The sequence below is a fragment of the Triturus cristatus genome, chromosome 12 (genome assembly GCF_964204655.1).
Source record: "Triturus cristatus chromosome 12, aTriCri1.1, whole genome shotgun sequence".
In the NCBI taxonomy this organism is placed as follows: Eukaryota; Metazoa; Chordata; class Amphibia; order Caudata; family Salamandridae; genus Triturus; species Triturus cristatus.
This window is the reverse complement of record NC_140595.1, coordinates 66,411,731-66,428,417: the sequence shown is the minus strand read 5'-3', so window position 1 is coordinate 66,428,417 and position 16,687 is coordinate 66,411,731. Positions and strand designations below refer to the sequence as shown.

The window sequence follows — 16,687 nt, the reverse complement described above, 5'->3', positions numbered from 1 at the left end:
ACCTGGTATTTGTTCCTTGTCCAACTTGACTAATTTCTAGTTTTCTGCAAACGCTATGGGAATGCAAGGAAGTGCTTGAGAGTTGAAAGTTGAGCCAGGTTTCTGTGGTGAAACAGAAGTCTGGTGAGTTATCAGGTCCCATATTTCTATAGAATGTTTTGGAATGGATCTTGCATTAAAATAGAGGCTCTTTAATGTCAGAAAAGGGTTTAGCGTAAACCCCTTAGATATGTCCCTAGTGCGAGTGGTTGAGGTATTGGGAGTAGAGGGCTGTATACCAGAGGAGGTGAGATCATCATAGTTAAAAGGCAGAGAAGATGCATTATAAACAGAGCAAGAGATCTTACAGTTTCGGCACAAGAAAAGGCCCTCTAAGTTAGATGGCGGCTGAGAAGAGCAATGTTGCCCACTGTACCCGAGCTTCTTTAGTTCATAGCGGTCATACCTTATCAAGGATGGAAGGTTTAGCTCTAGGGGCAAAGATGCAGGGCTCCTGGTGACTGGCGACGGTCGGGCGCAGACTGCTTGCCTTTGGTGCGTTCGCTGCGCGCGTCTGCTCCACATTGGCGCCATTGTATGATTTTATGTGAGGATCTCCAAACAAGTAGACCGCCGAAGACCTAATATGATAGCCTCCGACGGGTAGGGACGTGGAATAGCTCAGCCCCCTCCACTCAATCGGCACAGGAAGTGCTGTGGCGGAGCGAGGAAGGAATAACAAAGGAAGCAGGCAGACTAGCTACCGTCAAGATAGTGAAGTAAGTGTAACCTACTAAAGCCAGAAAGAGCTTAAAAAAATATTAAAATTAGTTCACACTTCAACAGGTAAAGAATAAAATGGTACATCTATCTTGCTTTGCTCTGCCAGAGACACCTCAATAAACAGGCTGCCTATTTCAGGGATGCCATGTAGTCATGCCTACAAGTGTCCCGCTCTCTACAGCCATGTTTTGTGGGATTTTCAAGCCCACATTTTAACATTAGCCTTCTAAGGCCTAGAGGCCAAGGAAAAGTACACCGTAAAAGGTAATTATGGCAGCCAGATTATTCAACATTAAATGGCCTTGGTCTTTAAGTCTGGAACTTACATTTTTTTAACAGAGTTAAAACGACACATTTTTAATTCTTCAGAACATGATAGAGTCTAAAATGTGACTATTTATCACCAGAAATAGCAACAGGTTCCTTATCATTTAAAGGAAACTTTGGCCTTTATACGGTCAACATGTTTCTGACCTATGTGACTTAGATGTTCCAGGCATTCTTCAGGACCATAGCGTACTGTCACTCTGCCACATAAAACGTGTACAAATTATATCAAAATTATACTCAGGCCTATATCTTGGCCAACAGTGTAGAGTGGCAACAGGGTGGGTCAGATGCCCCTACAAAGGATTTATAAAGAGGCACATATGCATCAATGTAAATTTGAAAACACCAGTGTGCACCACCACCTCAATAAAACGTGTATACTTCTTCCCAAAAATTGTATATAGGGACCTTACCCAAGGGCAATATATAAGGTCCGACTACCATCTACGGAGTCTCTTCACACGTAGAACTCTATTGAGGTGCAAAAACATAAGTGAAAGTCAAACAAAAAACAAACAGAAACACATTTCTATAACCTAGAAGCACAATACTATGCTCGACGAATATATAAACTCATCTCCAATGAGTCGGTGAATGAAATTATATATAGATATAAGCCAATTTTTACTACCATCTTTTTTTAATTTTGAGTCGATTTTATGTTTCAAACAACATTAATGTTGATGCTTTCATAATATTTTTACGTTCACATAAAAAAATCTTTTGCTAGACCTCGCGTACCTGCTTGAACAGCAAAGTTATGGATATATTAATGATTTAGACAAATTAAAAATTAGACTTTTGCAAATGGCAAATTACTAATGGGGTGCCTTTCATCGGCTCTTTAAAGTCATCTTTTTGATAGCTACAACTTTAGTTTGGTGTGCCACATCTTAATCTGTTATTTTATCTGGTGTAATATTTCGGACACCACTGGCATAAATACTCCTGCCTCAGGCTTCTGTGAGGTACAGATTAATGGTGTTCTCTGTGAAACATTAAAAGTGGGAATTCAAAAGCTTTCTCTGATAAATCGTTTTAGGACTTAACACACATCATGGGAAAAACGTACCAGTAGCGACAGTTTTTATCACAGCTATTAATCACCCATGTGCCCCCTATGCCTAAGTGCACGTGTTGAGGCAACTCTCACGAAAACCACAAGATGTTTTCAAACAACAAAGTTAATTTATTTATTTATTTGTTTATTTGAAAAGTTTTATATAGCACTGGCTAGACCTGGAGGTATCAGAGCGCTTTATATGAGGTAGGACATGGTTTCAGAACATGGTTACATCAGTTTCTATAGCGTCGCATAACATAGAAAGGGAAAACAGTATAACAGTTACAAGAGAATTATTAAAGCATAGCGTAACAAAGTACTTCAGGCGACACAAAGGTCAGGCTGGAAAAGGTCAGTGCAATGTTTTCAAAAACTGGGGCTATTTGCAAGTGCAAGCAGCAAACAAAGAATGAAAAGATTTTCCATTCAGGAGCCAGAAAGCCAAAATATGGGCAAAACGTGTTGGATCATTTGATCCGAGATATTTCCTTATGCTTTTGTCTTGCCGCTTTTACCAGCAGTCGTGATCACACTGAGACAACTCAAATTCTGAATTATTCTAGGAGCAGCAAAATGGTCTTGTTGGTCCTCAGATCTCCTTAAACTATTAGAAAGGCGCCATATGAATCTGCTGTACCAGCAAGAACCCCTTTCCAAGCTACAATGCAAGATCTCCGAGCAGAGACTCCATCCTTGAGCATTGGGACTTGGCTCCTGAATTCTGGAGGACAATCAATAGGTCATCCTATGCCTTCTAGGTAAATAGATTCTGCATCAGATTCCAGCAGAAATCCATTAATCCTAAAATCTGCCAATTAGAAAGTTCCTAATCTCCTCCACTTGGCATGTGAAGGTATAAAGTTATCCTCCATCAAACTACATTGAGAACCAATCACTCTGCCAACTGGATAATTACTGTTTCCCTTATGGGTTGGTGGACGTTTGTATTATCTGCATGTGCATCCGTCAGGAAAATAGATTACTAGAACTATATTTTAACAAATATAATAAGTGCTAAACTGTAATAGAGAGTGAAAGGCAGGCTTGCCCACAGGCTTACTGTGCGGCCCTCAATGCTTAGGGACAATCTCAAACCAGCATTAAAAAAAATATTCTAGAGTGTTTCTAGACATGGTAAATCGGTTTATATACCAAGATGGCACTTCTCTAATATGTGGATGTTAAGCTATGCTGATTTAATAGCTTTAACTATATGTTCCCTAGCTTGGCCTCTGATTCCGTGGAAGAAGCAAAATTGATTTACCCATATTCTGTATTGCCTTCTCTATTATTTTATTAACTGGAAGCTACCCGACACTTTTACTGAAAGATAATCCCAAGTATTCATAACATCGTATAAGGCAACTCTTGCCTGGATCATACAGAACTTTCTAGTAGTGGATTATTTAGGTTTCCGAGAGACCAAGTCAACTTTGCTAAAGAGACCTACAGCCATTACTGGATCTATTTCAATTACATCAGGGTCATATGCATGCATGAGCAATTTAAAGAAAGACCGATTCCAGTGATGGTGGATATGATCATGCAGCTCCTATTTCTCTGTTAAAACATTTCTAGCAGGACAAATGGGATTTAAACCAGCAGACAATCCCACCTACTGCCATTGTTGGTATGGTGATACCACACTACCCAAGCAGCATTTATGTGATAGTTTCCTAGCAAGAATGACCGGTTCTAAGGGATGGGTTCAGATTATTTAGCCAGAACATTTTAGGAGGTTAACTTCTTAAGAACAGCAAGGTGCCTTTTCTCCCCCTTTTTAAACAATCCATCTCTTTAGAAGAACAACACTACTCAGTGATGTTATCTCACCTATGGGCAGAAACATTCTGTGTTTAGGACATCCGATAGAGACATCTAGCTGCAGATTACTTACCATTGAATTTCCCAAGCATCAGACTGGATCTGGGAGACTTCTCTGAGCAATACCCCTGCACACTGGTAGGTGGTGTTGGCATGGTCTCCGTGTGATGTTGTCGGCATAGTCTCCGCCGTTGTGACGTTGCCGGCACCTATATAGGCACCACCTCAGCCCACCGACATCAGTTATTTTCTTTCCGCGCCAGTCAGTGCAGATCTGTGAAGAGAGCTACCCTCTGTCACTTTCTGACTGGCTTTTTTTGATGTTTTGTCGACACCTTTCAGGTGTGTAGGCTGCATTTTTTCCACACCATGTTGAAGAAGACTCCTGGTTTCAAACCGTGCCGCGCCTGTCACCACACCATGTCAGTCACGGACCCACACCTAGTTTGTTTCTGGTGCGCGACCACAATTAGAAGTTGTGCTCCGACTGCCGGGTCATGGCTGAAAAAGCTTTGAGGGACTGGTCCCTAAAGCTTGGTTGCGGCCTGGCGCTATGCACCACATTGTTCTCATTGGAGGCCTTGTTCATGGTCCCGGTCTAGAGAGTGGTCCGGGCACTGCTCCATGAGTCCCAAGTGTTAGTCCTCCCACTCAAAGTCGTTGAGTCGGTCAGGTAGGAGGCACGAAAAAAAACAAGTAGTCAAAGCATGCTTCAACTTCTCCCTCTCCGTTAAATGATGCAACAAAGGAGTCTTGGTGTTCTAGGCCTTGTTCCGCTGAACCTGTGCCTGGGCCAGCTCCGCACTACGCTGCCTCTCCGGGATGCCGGGGAAACCCCTGCCCAGCTCAAAGAATTCTAGAACACCATGTACCTCCTATTTGGGCAGCTTGACCCTAACGGCGAGCCTTCGGGCCCAGGAGGCTCAGAAGTGGCTCCATCGGGTTCAGCGCCGGCGGCTCTGGCCCTGGCAAAGAGGGGAACCCCCCCCCCCCCCCCCCCCCCCCATGGATCCGACCCGACATCGGTCATGCCACCGCAACCTTCCCCGGCGACGGTCCGGACATAGACTTCTAACGCAGTCGGCATCCCCCAGAATCGCCAGCACCATTCGTATCCCAGACAACCCAGATTGGCGTCTCTTGAACCCTTTGGTTCTATGTCGCTTTCTCAGCCCTATTCTGAAGAGGAAGATTGGGAGGGGTCGCTGGATCCTTTACAAAACCAGCCTTATCAAGACATGGACTGGTAGGAGTACTGGGTGAGGCCAGCGAACTGGATACCTCTCCGGATTCTGGCCTGCTTTCTCCCCTCTTGAGGCTAGGGAGGAGGGAGAGTCATTTGCTATGGTGGTGCGAAGGGCAGCGGAGATCCTGGACATTCCGCTCCTTTCTGTGGCAGTCAAGATATTTGCCCTCCTCTGAACCCTTGCAGTCTTTTAACGAGGCCTTAACTCCTGTCCTACTGAGAACCTGGTCCAAGCCCAGCACAGGGTCTGCAGTGTATAGGACAATCGCCCACCGTCGTCGCCCTTCACAGGGCAACCCAAATTTTCTCACCAACCACCTTACTCAGAGAGCTTGGTGTGCAAGTCTCTACCTCCTACGGCGCGCTCCCTTCTTTACCCACTGCCAAGAGGTTGGACAGATGGGACAAGAAAAGATTTTCTTTCACCAGCCTTGCATTGTGGTCAGTCAACACTGCATGCTTATTGGCCTGTTACTCCAACTCCCTGTGGGAAATGGTTGCGCAAGTGCTGCCGCAGGTTCTGGAGGAGGAGGAACGGACCGTCCTTTCCCAAGCAGTATCAGACGGGAGAGATGCAGCAAAGTTTGCTATCCATTATGTTCGACACGACCGACTAGCTGGGTAGAGCGAATTCGACGGTAGATGTTCGACAACTGGCTGTTGAAGGTGGGCTTGCCCCAGGCTGTCATTTCCCCACCTTCAGACTACGGCAAACTTCCTGCACTCGTTGGGGTTCACTATCAATGTGCCCAAGTCACACCTGACTCCCTCTCAGATGCTCCCTTTCATCTGAGCGGTTCTTGAGAGTGCAGTTTCGGGCCTATCCTCACGAGCGGCGAGTCCAAGATATTCAGGCTATGATACGATGTTTCAGCCTCTATCCTGGATTTCGGTGAGTGACTCGGAGGCTGCTAGGCCTTATAGCCTCCAGCATCTTGCTAGTGACACATGCCAGATGGCATATGCAGGCGCTGGAGTGGGGCCTGATGTTCCAGTGGGCACAGCATCAGAGGAATCTTTCTGACATGGTCCAGATCCAGGAGCGAAACGCACAAGACTTGCAGTGGCGGCTGACCAACGGCTATTATGTCCGTGGCAGATCTTGCTCCTTTCCCCAACCAGATCACACAGTAGTGACAGATGTGTCACTACTGTGATGGAGCTGCCAATTGGGAGAGGTGGAGATCAGAGGACTTTGGTCTCTGGCGGAATCCAGACACCACATCAACTTGCTGGAGCTCAGAACGATTGACTTTGCATTGAAAGCCTTTTTTCCCCATCAATCAAGGGAAAGCTGGTTCAAGTGTTTCTGGACAACACCACCACCATGTGGTACTGCAACAGGACGGGGTCTGGGCCCTTTGTCAAGAGGCCCTGCATCTCTGGACATGGCTGGAACAGCAGGGCATTTCCCTGGTGGCTCAACACCTGGCACGTTCTCTGAACACCAGAGCAGACAAATTCAGCAGGCGATACCTAGCGGATCACGAATGGCGTCTCCATCCCTTGGTGGCGCAAGTTGTCTTTCAGCAGTGGGAAGAGCCTTGTTTACATCTGTTTGCCTCCACCGAGAACGCGCATTGGAGGTTTCAAGGCAGCTCTCGCTCAGAGACGCTTTACGCCTCAAGTGGAGCTCAGGCACCTATACGCCATTCCGCCCATACTACTCCTGTCCAGAGTGCTCAAGAAGATCAGGAGCATTCAGCCCCAAGTCATTCTTGTGGCTCCAGACGGGGCATGGAGAGTCTGGTATCCAGAGCTTCAATAGTTGAGCATTGATCCTCCGATCAGGCTGCCCCTTCGGGAGGATCTTTTGTTGCAGCAGCAGGGGAGGGTCCTCTAGTCGATACCTATCAACTCTACTCCTTTTGTCATGGAGATTGAGCAGCGGCAGTTGATAGCATTCGACATTCCTTCCGAAGTTTGCAAAGTTATTTTGGCGGCCAGGTGGCCCTCCACCAAGACTGCACGCCTGCCGGTGGAACAAATTTGTAAAATATTGTACAGAAAGGTCTATTGATCCTCTTTCTGTTCCCATCTCTCAAGTTTTACTTTTTATTTTGACCGCTGTCCAGCAGGGCTCTGCACTGGACACTCAAGGGGTACCTTTCAGCCCTGTCTGCGTTCCTGAGGCTTCCAGACCAGCCCTTCTCATTTAAATCTCCCATTGTAAATAGATTCCTCAAAGGCCTTGTACATATGTTCCCTCCTTCCCCTTTCATTTTGACTCAGTGGGACCTCAATTTAGTTCTCACCTTTCTAGTGTGCACTCCCTTTGAACCGCTGCACAATTATCCCCTCCGGCTGCTTACTATTAAAACAGCCTTTTTGGTAGCAATCACTTTTGCCAGGAGGGGGGAGCAAAATGCAGGCTCAGTTATCCAAGCCTCCTTACCGGACCATCTTCCTGGATAGGTTGGTGCTTCACAGCAGGACCTCTTTCTTACCGAAAGTGGTAACACCATTCCACGCAATCTATCACCTTACCCACTTTTCACGCTCCTCTGCACCCTTCCAAAGAAGAGGAGCAACTCCACTGTCAGGACCCAAAAAGAGCATTGTCGTTCCAACTTGACTGCACTAAAGCGTTCCAGGTGGACTAACACTTCATGGGGTACGCTGGAACAAAGAAAGGTCATGAGAAGAAGAAAAGGACCATCTCATGATGGGTCGTCCTCTGCATCAAAATCTCCTAAGCTTTGGCCAAAAATCAGCCTCCTGAAGGCTTAAGGGCTCATTCTAACAGAGCTAAGGCTGCTACCACGGCATTGCAATTTGGAGTTCCAGTCCTTGACATTTGTCAGGCAGCAACATGGGCATCTTTGCACACGTTCACCAAGCACTACTGCCTGGACAGTCAAGTCTGCAGGGATGGCCTTTTTGGCCGCTCTGTCCTGCAGGACTTCCTGGTCTAACTTGTAAGCAGTCCCTCCTCCAGGGATGGTATTGCTTGAGTATCTATTTAAAGGTAAGGAATATGGGGCTAGATGATCAGATGGACAAGTTAGTTACCTACGGTAATGCCTTAATTGGTAGAGACATGATCTAGCTGCAGATTCCTTACCAACCCATCCATCCTCCCCGCACGGTGGACAGGTTTTTAGGGTCAGGGCTGATCCCTTTCATAGCCCTTATTGTTCAAAACACACCAATGCCAGTGCACTTCATGGCTTCCGCGCTTCTGGCGTGGAAGTCGTGCAAAGTAACTGATATCAGCACGCCGAGGTGGTGCCTATATAGGTGACGCAGATGTCACAACGGCACAGGTGACGGAGACAATGTCACGCGGAGCCGACCGACCCCACCTACCGGTACGCAGGGGTATTGGCCGAAGAAAAATCTTCTGGATCCAGTCTGACACCTGGAAAATTCAAAGGCAAGGAATCTGCGGCTAGAGCATGTCGCTACCAGATAAGGCGTTACTGAAGGTAAAAAACTTGACCTTAAATTAAGATTGCCACGTAGAACAATTATAAGCAAATATCTTCCTTTCCTATTTGACTATGAGGTTCTTAACCCCAGGTAATGGAGTGCAGCAGTCGTGCAAAGACCGGTGATAGATTGGAGAGTCAGGAAGGGTGATTTGAGACTGTAACCTGAATCTGTTTTTGAAGGACTCAATTTCAAGAGACCAGAGCTCCAGCAAAACACAAATAGGCCTCATTAGAAGAGAAGATGGGGAATCTGGTTTATTAACAAAGGAAAACCAAGCACAAATTAAATTTTACACATGGGTAGGCAAGGGGTCTAGGTTCCATATCATAGGTAAGCAATTTAGTGATCACTGCAAGGCCAATGTCTACTTCAGCGAACACTAAAATATGCTCAATTATATAGCTTCCTGTTAAGGTTCTCTTCCTCCAGTCCCAAATAATATACTGTACCATTCAAAATTCTGAACTCCAGCATGCCACTGCACATCATAAATATAACAGGTGAATGTGTGAGATGCAAGCATACAGTTAAAATAGAGCAATTCACATTTTCCCCAGCATTAGTAATTTACTTAAAGTGTGTGTCTGTCTGTCTGTCTATATATATATTCTCCATATGACTTTTGACGACAAAGACGCCCAGCACATCGGGTCAGGGCTTGATAGCCACGTCACCGCCCAATAAATGCAAACGAAAACTCTTGCACATTCCCTGCAAGAGAGTCAAGCCCTCCAAACAAGAGTAGTTTCAAACTCCTTTATTCAAGCAGGTAAACCAGCAGCAGGTCAGCATGCACAACGAGTTTCAATCCCAAATGGATCTTAATCATATGCAAATTCAAGGGGCAGGTGTTTGGGAAACTTAAATACCTTGCTAAGTCAGACAGAGAGGAAGGACTACAGTACAAGTGATTTTTCCTTTTCATTAATTACACAAGCAATGAATACGTGCAACCCACTGTTTTTTTCATGTTTAAGCAATCAAATACAACAGTCCAAATCCATACTCTATTAAATATATTTGCTATTGCACTCTTTTTTTATAATGTTCGAGTTGGAAATTCCATGATCACAATTTTGTTTCTTATCATGACTACAATGTCCATAATGCTTTGCACCTGCGATTTGAAATCACTCCATCCTTCCCCCAAGTCCAAAGTATTTGTTTGGCAAATTCGTTATTTTACAAAGAACAGTACCATCATTTGCCTCATGTGGAATGATTACCGTGTAGGGCTAGATGACAAAGTTCAATTCAGTTCATTGCCCAAGCACACATCCTCGTGTGTTTATTTCTCTTCATTAACAGTGTCAGTACCTGCTTGTGTAGAGACAAGTTAGTCTTCCGCACTCGACGTACAAGAGTTAGTACTCCTGCAAACCCTGGCTGTTTCCAAACTGTTATCAAACTATATATATATATATATATATATATATATATATATATATATATATATATATATATATATATATATATATATATATATATATATATATATATATATATATATATATATATATATATATATATATACACACACACACACACACACACACACACACACACACACACACACACACACACACACACACATATACACACACACAAACAAGATAAGGTAAGGTAAAATCATAGTTCGGAGCACTTACTTAAAGTACCGATTTGGCTTGTAGTGAGTTTTTTGGTGGGTCAGAAGTTCTTGCATGCTCGGTAGCACCTCTTTACACCCCAAGGTGGAACAGTGGAATAGCTTACCTAAATGTTCGAAGGAGCAGAAAAAGTTAGAAGATAATTCTATTACAAATCACTTGGTATCCATCAACATGGTGATGTTGTAAAGGTCATCCAGTCAAAATTAACAATGTACCCTCTAAAAGGAAGAAAATGGATGGCTTTTGCATATAAACTGGTGCTAGTTGCAAAATCGAGCATAGTATCAGATACTAAAGAAAGAACTTGTAATGAGAATATACCAGAAACAATTTAGAGATTTGCCTATAACATTTAACCCCTTGGACAACTCTGGATTCAACTTAGCAATGTACTCAAACAGTCAACTAAGGTTCTCAGGTGAAAAAAAATGTATCTTCCCCATTTTAGCTCCTATAAGAAATTTTTCAAAAGATAGAACAAAAAACACTGCACAGATTCCCATCAAAGTTGGCATGAACGTAGAACTTTACTCAAAAAGTGTTTTTTTTTTTAGATTTGGTGTAAATTTGTTCAGTAGTCTTTGAGATAAGTATTTAAAAACGGTGCCTTCTGGGCTTGAATGGGTTAACCCTTTTCCATATTTTGTCAGATGAAAAGAGCTAGTTTTTGTTAAATTCCTTTTAACTGACAATTAAGCATGGAATTTAACAGACAGTATGTTTAGATGACTATTTATATTTTTGTTCATATTCATAAAGGGGGAAGAAGTCAATCAAATTTTCATTTGCTTATAACGTTGGCACGGTTTGCTCAATCTGTGTCAAGTAGTTAGCAAGTGATACAAAGATCAGGTATATCAGGTTTCGTGCTCATCTGGTGCGAGTAACTTCAAGTGTGTTGTGAATCAACATTTTTTTGATCTGTCATAGTTTGATGAATCTGAATGGAATTTTGCCAAGACTCCGCACGTTTAACCTTCTTTTAGTATTTTTAAGCTTCTGTAGATCCTCCAAGGTGGGGCGGAGTTAAAAAGGGGGCATGGAGAAAATAACAGTGGCACTGTATTACAGAGCTGCACAAAATTTGGTAGAAGCAGATCATGTTTGGGCCAACGTATCACGGTCGTGCAAAGTTAAATGAATTATTTGATGAATCTGTAACGAGTGCAGGCAGTTAGCAAGTTACACCCAAGTTATGTATTTCAGGTTTGTAGGAGAGGGAGAGCAATGGGTTAAAGTGGAAGTTACACATTTTTGATTTACTAATAGCTTTGGCATAGTCTGATGGATCCAAGTAAAATTTGGCAGAGTCTTCGTGTTTAAAAAATGTAAGTTAATCATAAAAAAAACAATGAAGTTCACTACACTTATAACTTTTATCTTGGCTAGTAGTGTAATATGGTCCAATAATGCTAATAAGGTGTTCTGGTGACATATCCAAACCACTTTGGCTGTGTGGTTTTGTACAGGTCATCGGAACCCTGAAGTGGCAATACTGGACCATATTTCACAATGTCCATTATATAATTTTTTCAATAATAGGTTTGTTTTTAGGTGCGTACCATGAAAAAGCTTTCTTCTGAATTAGAATGCTTCGGTTTACGTTCCATGAATGGACAAAGGTGAGTTGATTTATGCAATTCAGTGGCTGCAGTGTTTACACATAATAGTGGATCTACTATACATACAATATTTGGTACAATTTGTGGATTTTGCAAAACATGTTTATTGTTCAAATGGATGAAATACTATAGAAAAAGGTGCCACATGATTTGCCCTTTTTAAACACATACTTTAGATAACCTTGCCGCATAATCCTAGTGGCCTTGACAATGTGAAAGTGGTTTGGGGGGTATCATGGTGATGAAACCAGTATTTCACAGTGCACTGTGAAATTTTTCCAGATTTTGTGGTTCCTGTTTAATAGTGGTATTTTTTGTATAATACAGTATTTTGAGCAATAACAGCACCCAAAACATGCAAAAATAAATAAATGTACAGTATTTATGTAGTTCTAGTTAGATTGGATTTTTCATAGGAGAGCATTGTGTGTTCCCCAATAAGTTTGGCGAACAAAAAAAAAAAAAAAAATCATTCACCCCAGCTCCTTAATGGAACGTTTTGTGCTGATCGATAAAACGGTGGTTAAATAAAAGTGGATGTGGTCCCAAATCATTGATTTCCCATGTTAATTCCAAACTTTGCTCCATGATACAGAAAAAATAACTGAACGGAATAAAACAATATTTGGCAAAAAGTTGGAACTTTACCTGTAAAGTTTGGTTTAGTGATTTGGTGTAAACTCAAATCCATTCAGCCATTTTTGAGCAAAGTAGAGGCTAGACCATGAAGGGGTTATAAAGTTAGGCAAACCTTAACAGTGTGTCCTGTGGTACCAAAAAAATATATGAATCACAAAAAAGGGCACTTGTAATTGGGCGAGGCAGCTTTTTCTTCATTTGGACATTACAATACTGCAGTACTGGTGCCATGATATTGGGCAACCTGGTTGGTTGACGGTCACTCTGGCTAACCTGTTGTGGACGCCATTACAGAATTTGTGCCCTCAAAATGTTTTTTTAAAAGGGCATATGGGGACAGGGTAGGGACACCCTGACCCTCACTCAGTTGTGTGGGGACCCAGAGGGACCTCGGACCCAGCGGTAAAAATTTGTAGAAAAAAACATTCTATTGGTAACGGAAGCTTTGGCCTTTCTCCCAGATGTCTTCGAACAGGCTTTGTCTTTAAGTCACAGTCTGCTTTGAAACAGCTCTCCAAACCACATCAGGTGTGCTCAGCCTTTACTTTTTTTAACATGGAGTACTACTTGCACCCAAAACTTTTTGATATGTAAACAAGGCACCATATAACTTTCAACATTACATCAGTAATGTCATCAAAGTTGCCATTTAACAGGTCATGAGTGACTTAACATGTGAGGTGATAAGCAGTGCATAGCAGGGACGCAAGTTAAAGTTACCTCCGTAAACTATAACTTGTGAATTTCCATGTTTTTTTTTTTTTTTTTAAACATGAGCTTTTATCCGATTTCAACACCTAATTAGAACGTTACTTAACCATTGTTTTTTCAGTATATATATTTTTCTTCTGAAAAAAAACTATTGACTGAATTGTGGCTCAATTATGTAAAACTCATGAAATTCAACAGTCATGGATAACAATGGCCACAACCCACACCCAAGCTCGAGCCGCCCACCTAGATTTTCTTTGTTTGTATATCGTTGGCGAATTAGTATTGAGCATGCCTGGAATCCAGAGTTAAGGCATGCGTTGCATGTATTATGAACCATAGTTAACACATGTATTTGCTTTTGCTTGTTTGAGTCGGAACTATAAAGCATTTAATTTTGTTTCTAGGAACGTGAATTTTTTTAATGATATACTAAATTTCCAACGATCTTCAACCATGCACAGCAGGGGGAAGGGTGCATGTCCTTGCCTGTAGCTATGTCCAACCTGTTGCAGGAGGCCAATCCACTGTTGCTAACAATTCTGCTCCCTCCAGGTGGAAGAAATGTTTAGATCCTTTTTCCTGCCCCCATCACTTTGGGCAGGGAAACAAATATAAACTCCACTCCCAGCTGGAGGGAGCATTTTTGAAGCTCCCTCCAGCCGGGAGCGGACATGGTGTTTGCTCCCACTTGGCGGGAGATTTGAAAATTCTCCGGCCAAGCCAGAGAAAACACAGGTTTCCCTGCTGTGCAGGCAGGGAATCCGCTATGTCCGAGGGGTGGGTACTCCGAGACAAAGCCAGTTAGCCTTGAAAGCCACAGAAAACTGAAAATTAGGAGGAAATGCGTACCTAACAACAGCCATGTAAACCATGATTCACACACCAAATGCAATGCTTATGACTTCCATCTTAAATTAATATGTTGAGGTGCTATAACAAAGGCAAACCATAACCATCCACTTCAACCACACACATAAAATATATAATACTGTCACTGTACAGACACTCTGTGTGGACTACACTTACCAGCATGCATCTGCTCGGCAAGGTGTGACCAGATCATTAACATAGGGCAAATAGGTCACCCTCTTGTTTCCCAACTTTGGTGGTGTAGGAAACTGGCTCTGTATATACTACACCAAAGTAAGGTATAGTGTGCACAGAGTCCAATGGCACCCCAAAGGTAGGCAGAGGCAAAAGTAGATAATACCTTCCTCTCTATTTGTGGTAGTGTGGGCGAGCAGTAAGGCTTTATCAGAGGGTAGTGTTTAGTATTTATTGTACAAACTCAGGCAAGAAATGAGGTCACACACTCAAAGACTGAACTCAGACCAATTTGTTTGTATAAAAATATTTAGTTATTTTATTTCTAGAACCAAGCCAGGCCTGTGGCAGGTAAGTGAAATAATACTTTGCAATACTTATGCAATAATTTACTGTTGAATGCAGGTTCAAATTCAGTTGGTTGATTTACCGGTAAGTAAATAATCAGAATTACTTTTCAGTTACTTTGTAGATTACAGTACACGTTACTTTTTGTATTACTTTAAGTTACTTTTGCTAATCTGTGTGATATGCCTAGATATCACACTGACACATTTCCTAGACAAAAGGTGAGCAATTCACTTTTGGTACATTTGCATTTTTTCAAGTTTTCATAGGGGGCCTCCAGTTGGTGGCTGCTCACGAGTAGGCCCCAAAGTAGTGGGAGCAAAGCTCCTGGTGTTAGGCTCAGGGCAAAGGGAGATCCGAAATAGGACACAGGGTGCACCCACAGCGGCACAGGGGAGGCAGGGTGCTGGTTTGGTGTCGGGTGCCCTGTTGTTTTCAATGGGGCTTCTCTGGTTGCAACAAACACTGCAGGCTCGGAAGGAAGACCTTCTGGAGGTGACCACCGGTTGGAGAGGTAAGTTGGGATGCCTGGAGATGATGGAACACCGTTGGTTGGGCCACCCAAGGCCGTGGTACGTCGGGTGCAGGGGTTTCTTTAGGCATCAGGTTTTTCTTAGTAGCTCCTGTCGCGGTCGGGGAGATCCTCCAGAAAGGGTCTGCAGGTGTTGATTGGAGATTCGAGCAGGTCAGAGATCATCAGATCTCAGGTCAGGATCGCCGGTGAGACCTCCTCGTGGTGGTAGGCCACTTTAACTCGGGCCATGGGCGTCGGGTGCAGACTCGTGGATTTGGCCAGAGCTTGTGGGTGAGCAAACCCAGGGTCACAGGAGACAAAGTCTTGGTTTGGGAAGGCCCTCTGGGTTCTTGGGGGCTGCTGGCTGCAGAACACACCGGGATTTCGCTGGAGCAGGTTCGAAGTGGGGACAGGCTGGTAGAGCTGATGCAAAGTTAGTGGGCGACTTACTCTTCTTAGTTCAGCACGGCTTCTTTGCTCCTTCTTCTCTATTCTTGTCTGAGGAGGCAAGGTTCCACATTTTGGGGCATTACAGGTAGGTACAGGTCGGGAGCAATGGGTCCCTTCCTTGGGGTGGGTACACCCCCTATTATGCCACCCTTCAGTGGGAGGGGGCATATGCCTCACTTTGGCTGGTCGGGTCCTCCATCTGCAACATGGCGGGGACGTAGAGTTGTGCTTCACCTTGCCTCCCCCACCTGAGGGGTGGGGTTGGCAAAGGTGGGCACACCTCTCAACTTGGTTTTCCTGCCCAAAGTGGGGGTCTGAACCGGTGGGGGCCAGTTGCTGGGATGAGCAAATGGCTGGGGTAGCTCACAAAGGCAGCAAGCCTTTGAAGCTTCCCCTTCGTGGACCCTGCCCATCCTAGGGGAGAAGGCTTGGCACCTCGTTCCAGGCTATGCATTGTAGACTGCGGGCACGCGAGTTATAGTTAGCATAACTAACTATAACGGAGGAATTTCAATGGTTTTGTACGAGTAAAATGTCCAGCTAACTATAACAGCCCTGAAACCTATGGTTTTTTCAGTGAATTTCTAAGGTTTTTTAAATGCTAATTCCTAACTATAACAGGTCTGAAACCTGTGGTTTTTTCAGTGAATTTCGAAGGCATTTTAAATGATAATTTTTAAATGTAATAATAGTTACATGTATTTTTTATACTGATTTTCTACAAAGTGTTTATTTTTACTTATTTTATTTTTTAAATTACATTATATATTTTTAATATAAATGGAAATAAAAATGTTTTTTAGAAAATTGAAACTGAAATATTGTTTTTTTGTTGAATGTATAAGTGCAGAACTATAAGTGTGTTGGTTAGTTAGGGGACTGCATGCATAGTGGATAGGGGTTTGAAGCAGTCCATGTGCTAAGGCCTGGCTCAGTACATGAGTACTTGGGTACTGACTGAATGATTAGAGTACTGCAAGGAGAGTGCCTGGGTGAATTTATAAGTGGTTGGGTTTTGGCGCAGTGAAAGGATTACTACATGGT

The 16,687-nt window shown here is 43.4% G+C and overlaps 1 protein-coding gene across 6 annotated transcripts in view; it reads right to left on the bottom strand.

The window, feature by feature from the left end:
* Positions 1-16,687, bottom strand: part of LOC146772503 (zinc finger protein 414-like) — a 196,988-nt gene that overhangs the window by 88,139 nt on the left and 92,162 nt on the right. For all 6 annotated transcript variants that reach the window (XR_014972344.1, XM_085639453.1, XM_085639454.1 and 3 more), the window contains one exon: positions 10,310-10,415. Coding sequence is in view for 5 of the 6 variants with exons in the window: in XM_085639453.1 (XP_085495579.1) it covers positions 10,310-10,415 (106 nt within the window). In the remaining variant the exon portion in view is untranslated. The remainder of the gene's footprint in view (positions 1-10,309; positions 10,416-16,687) is intronic.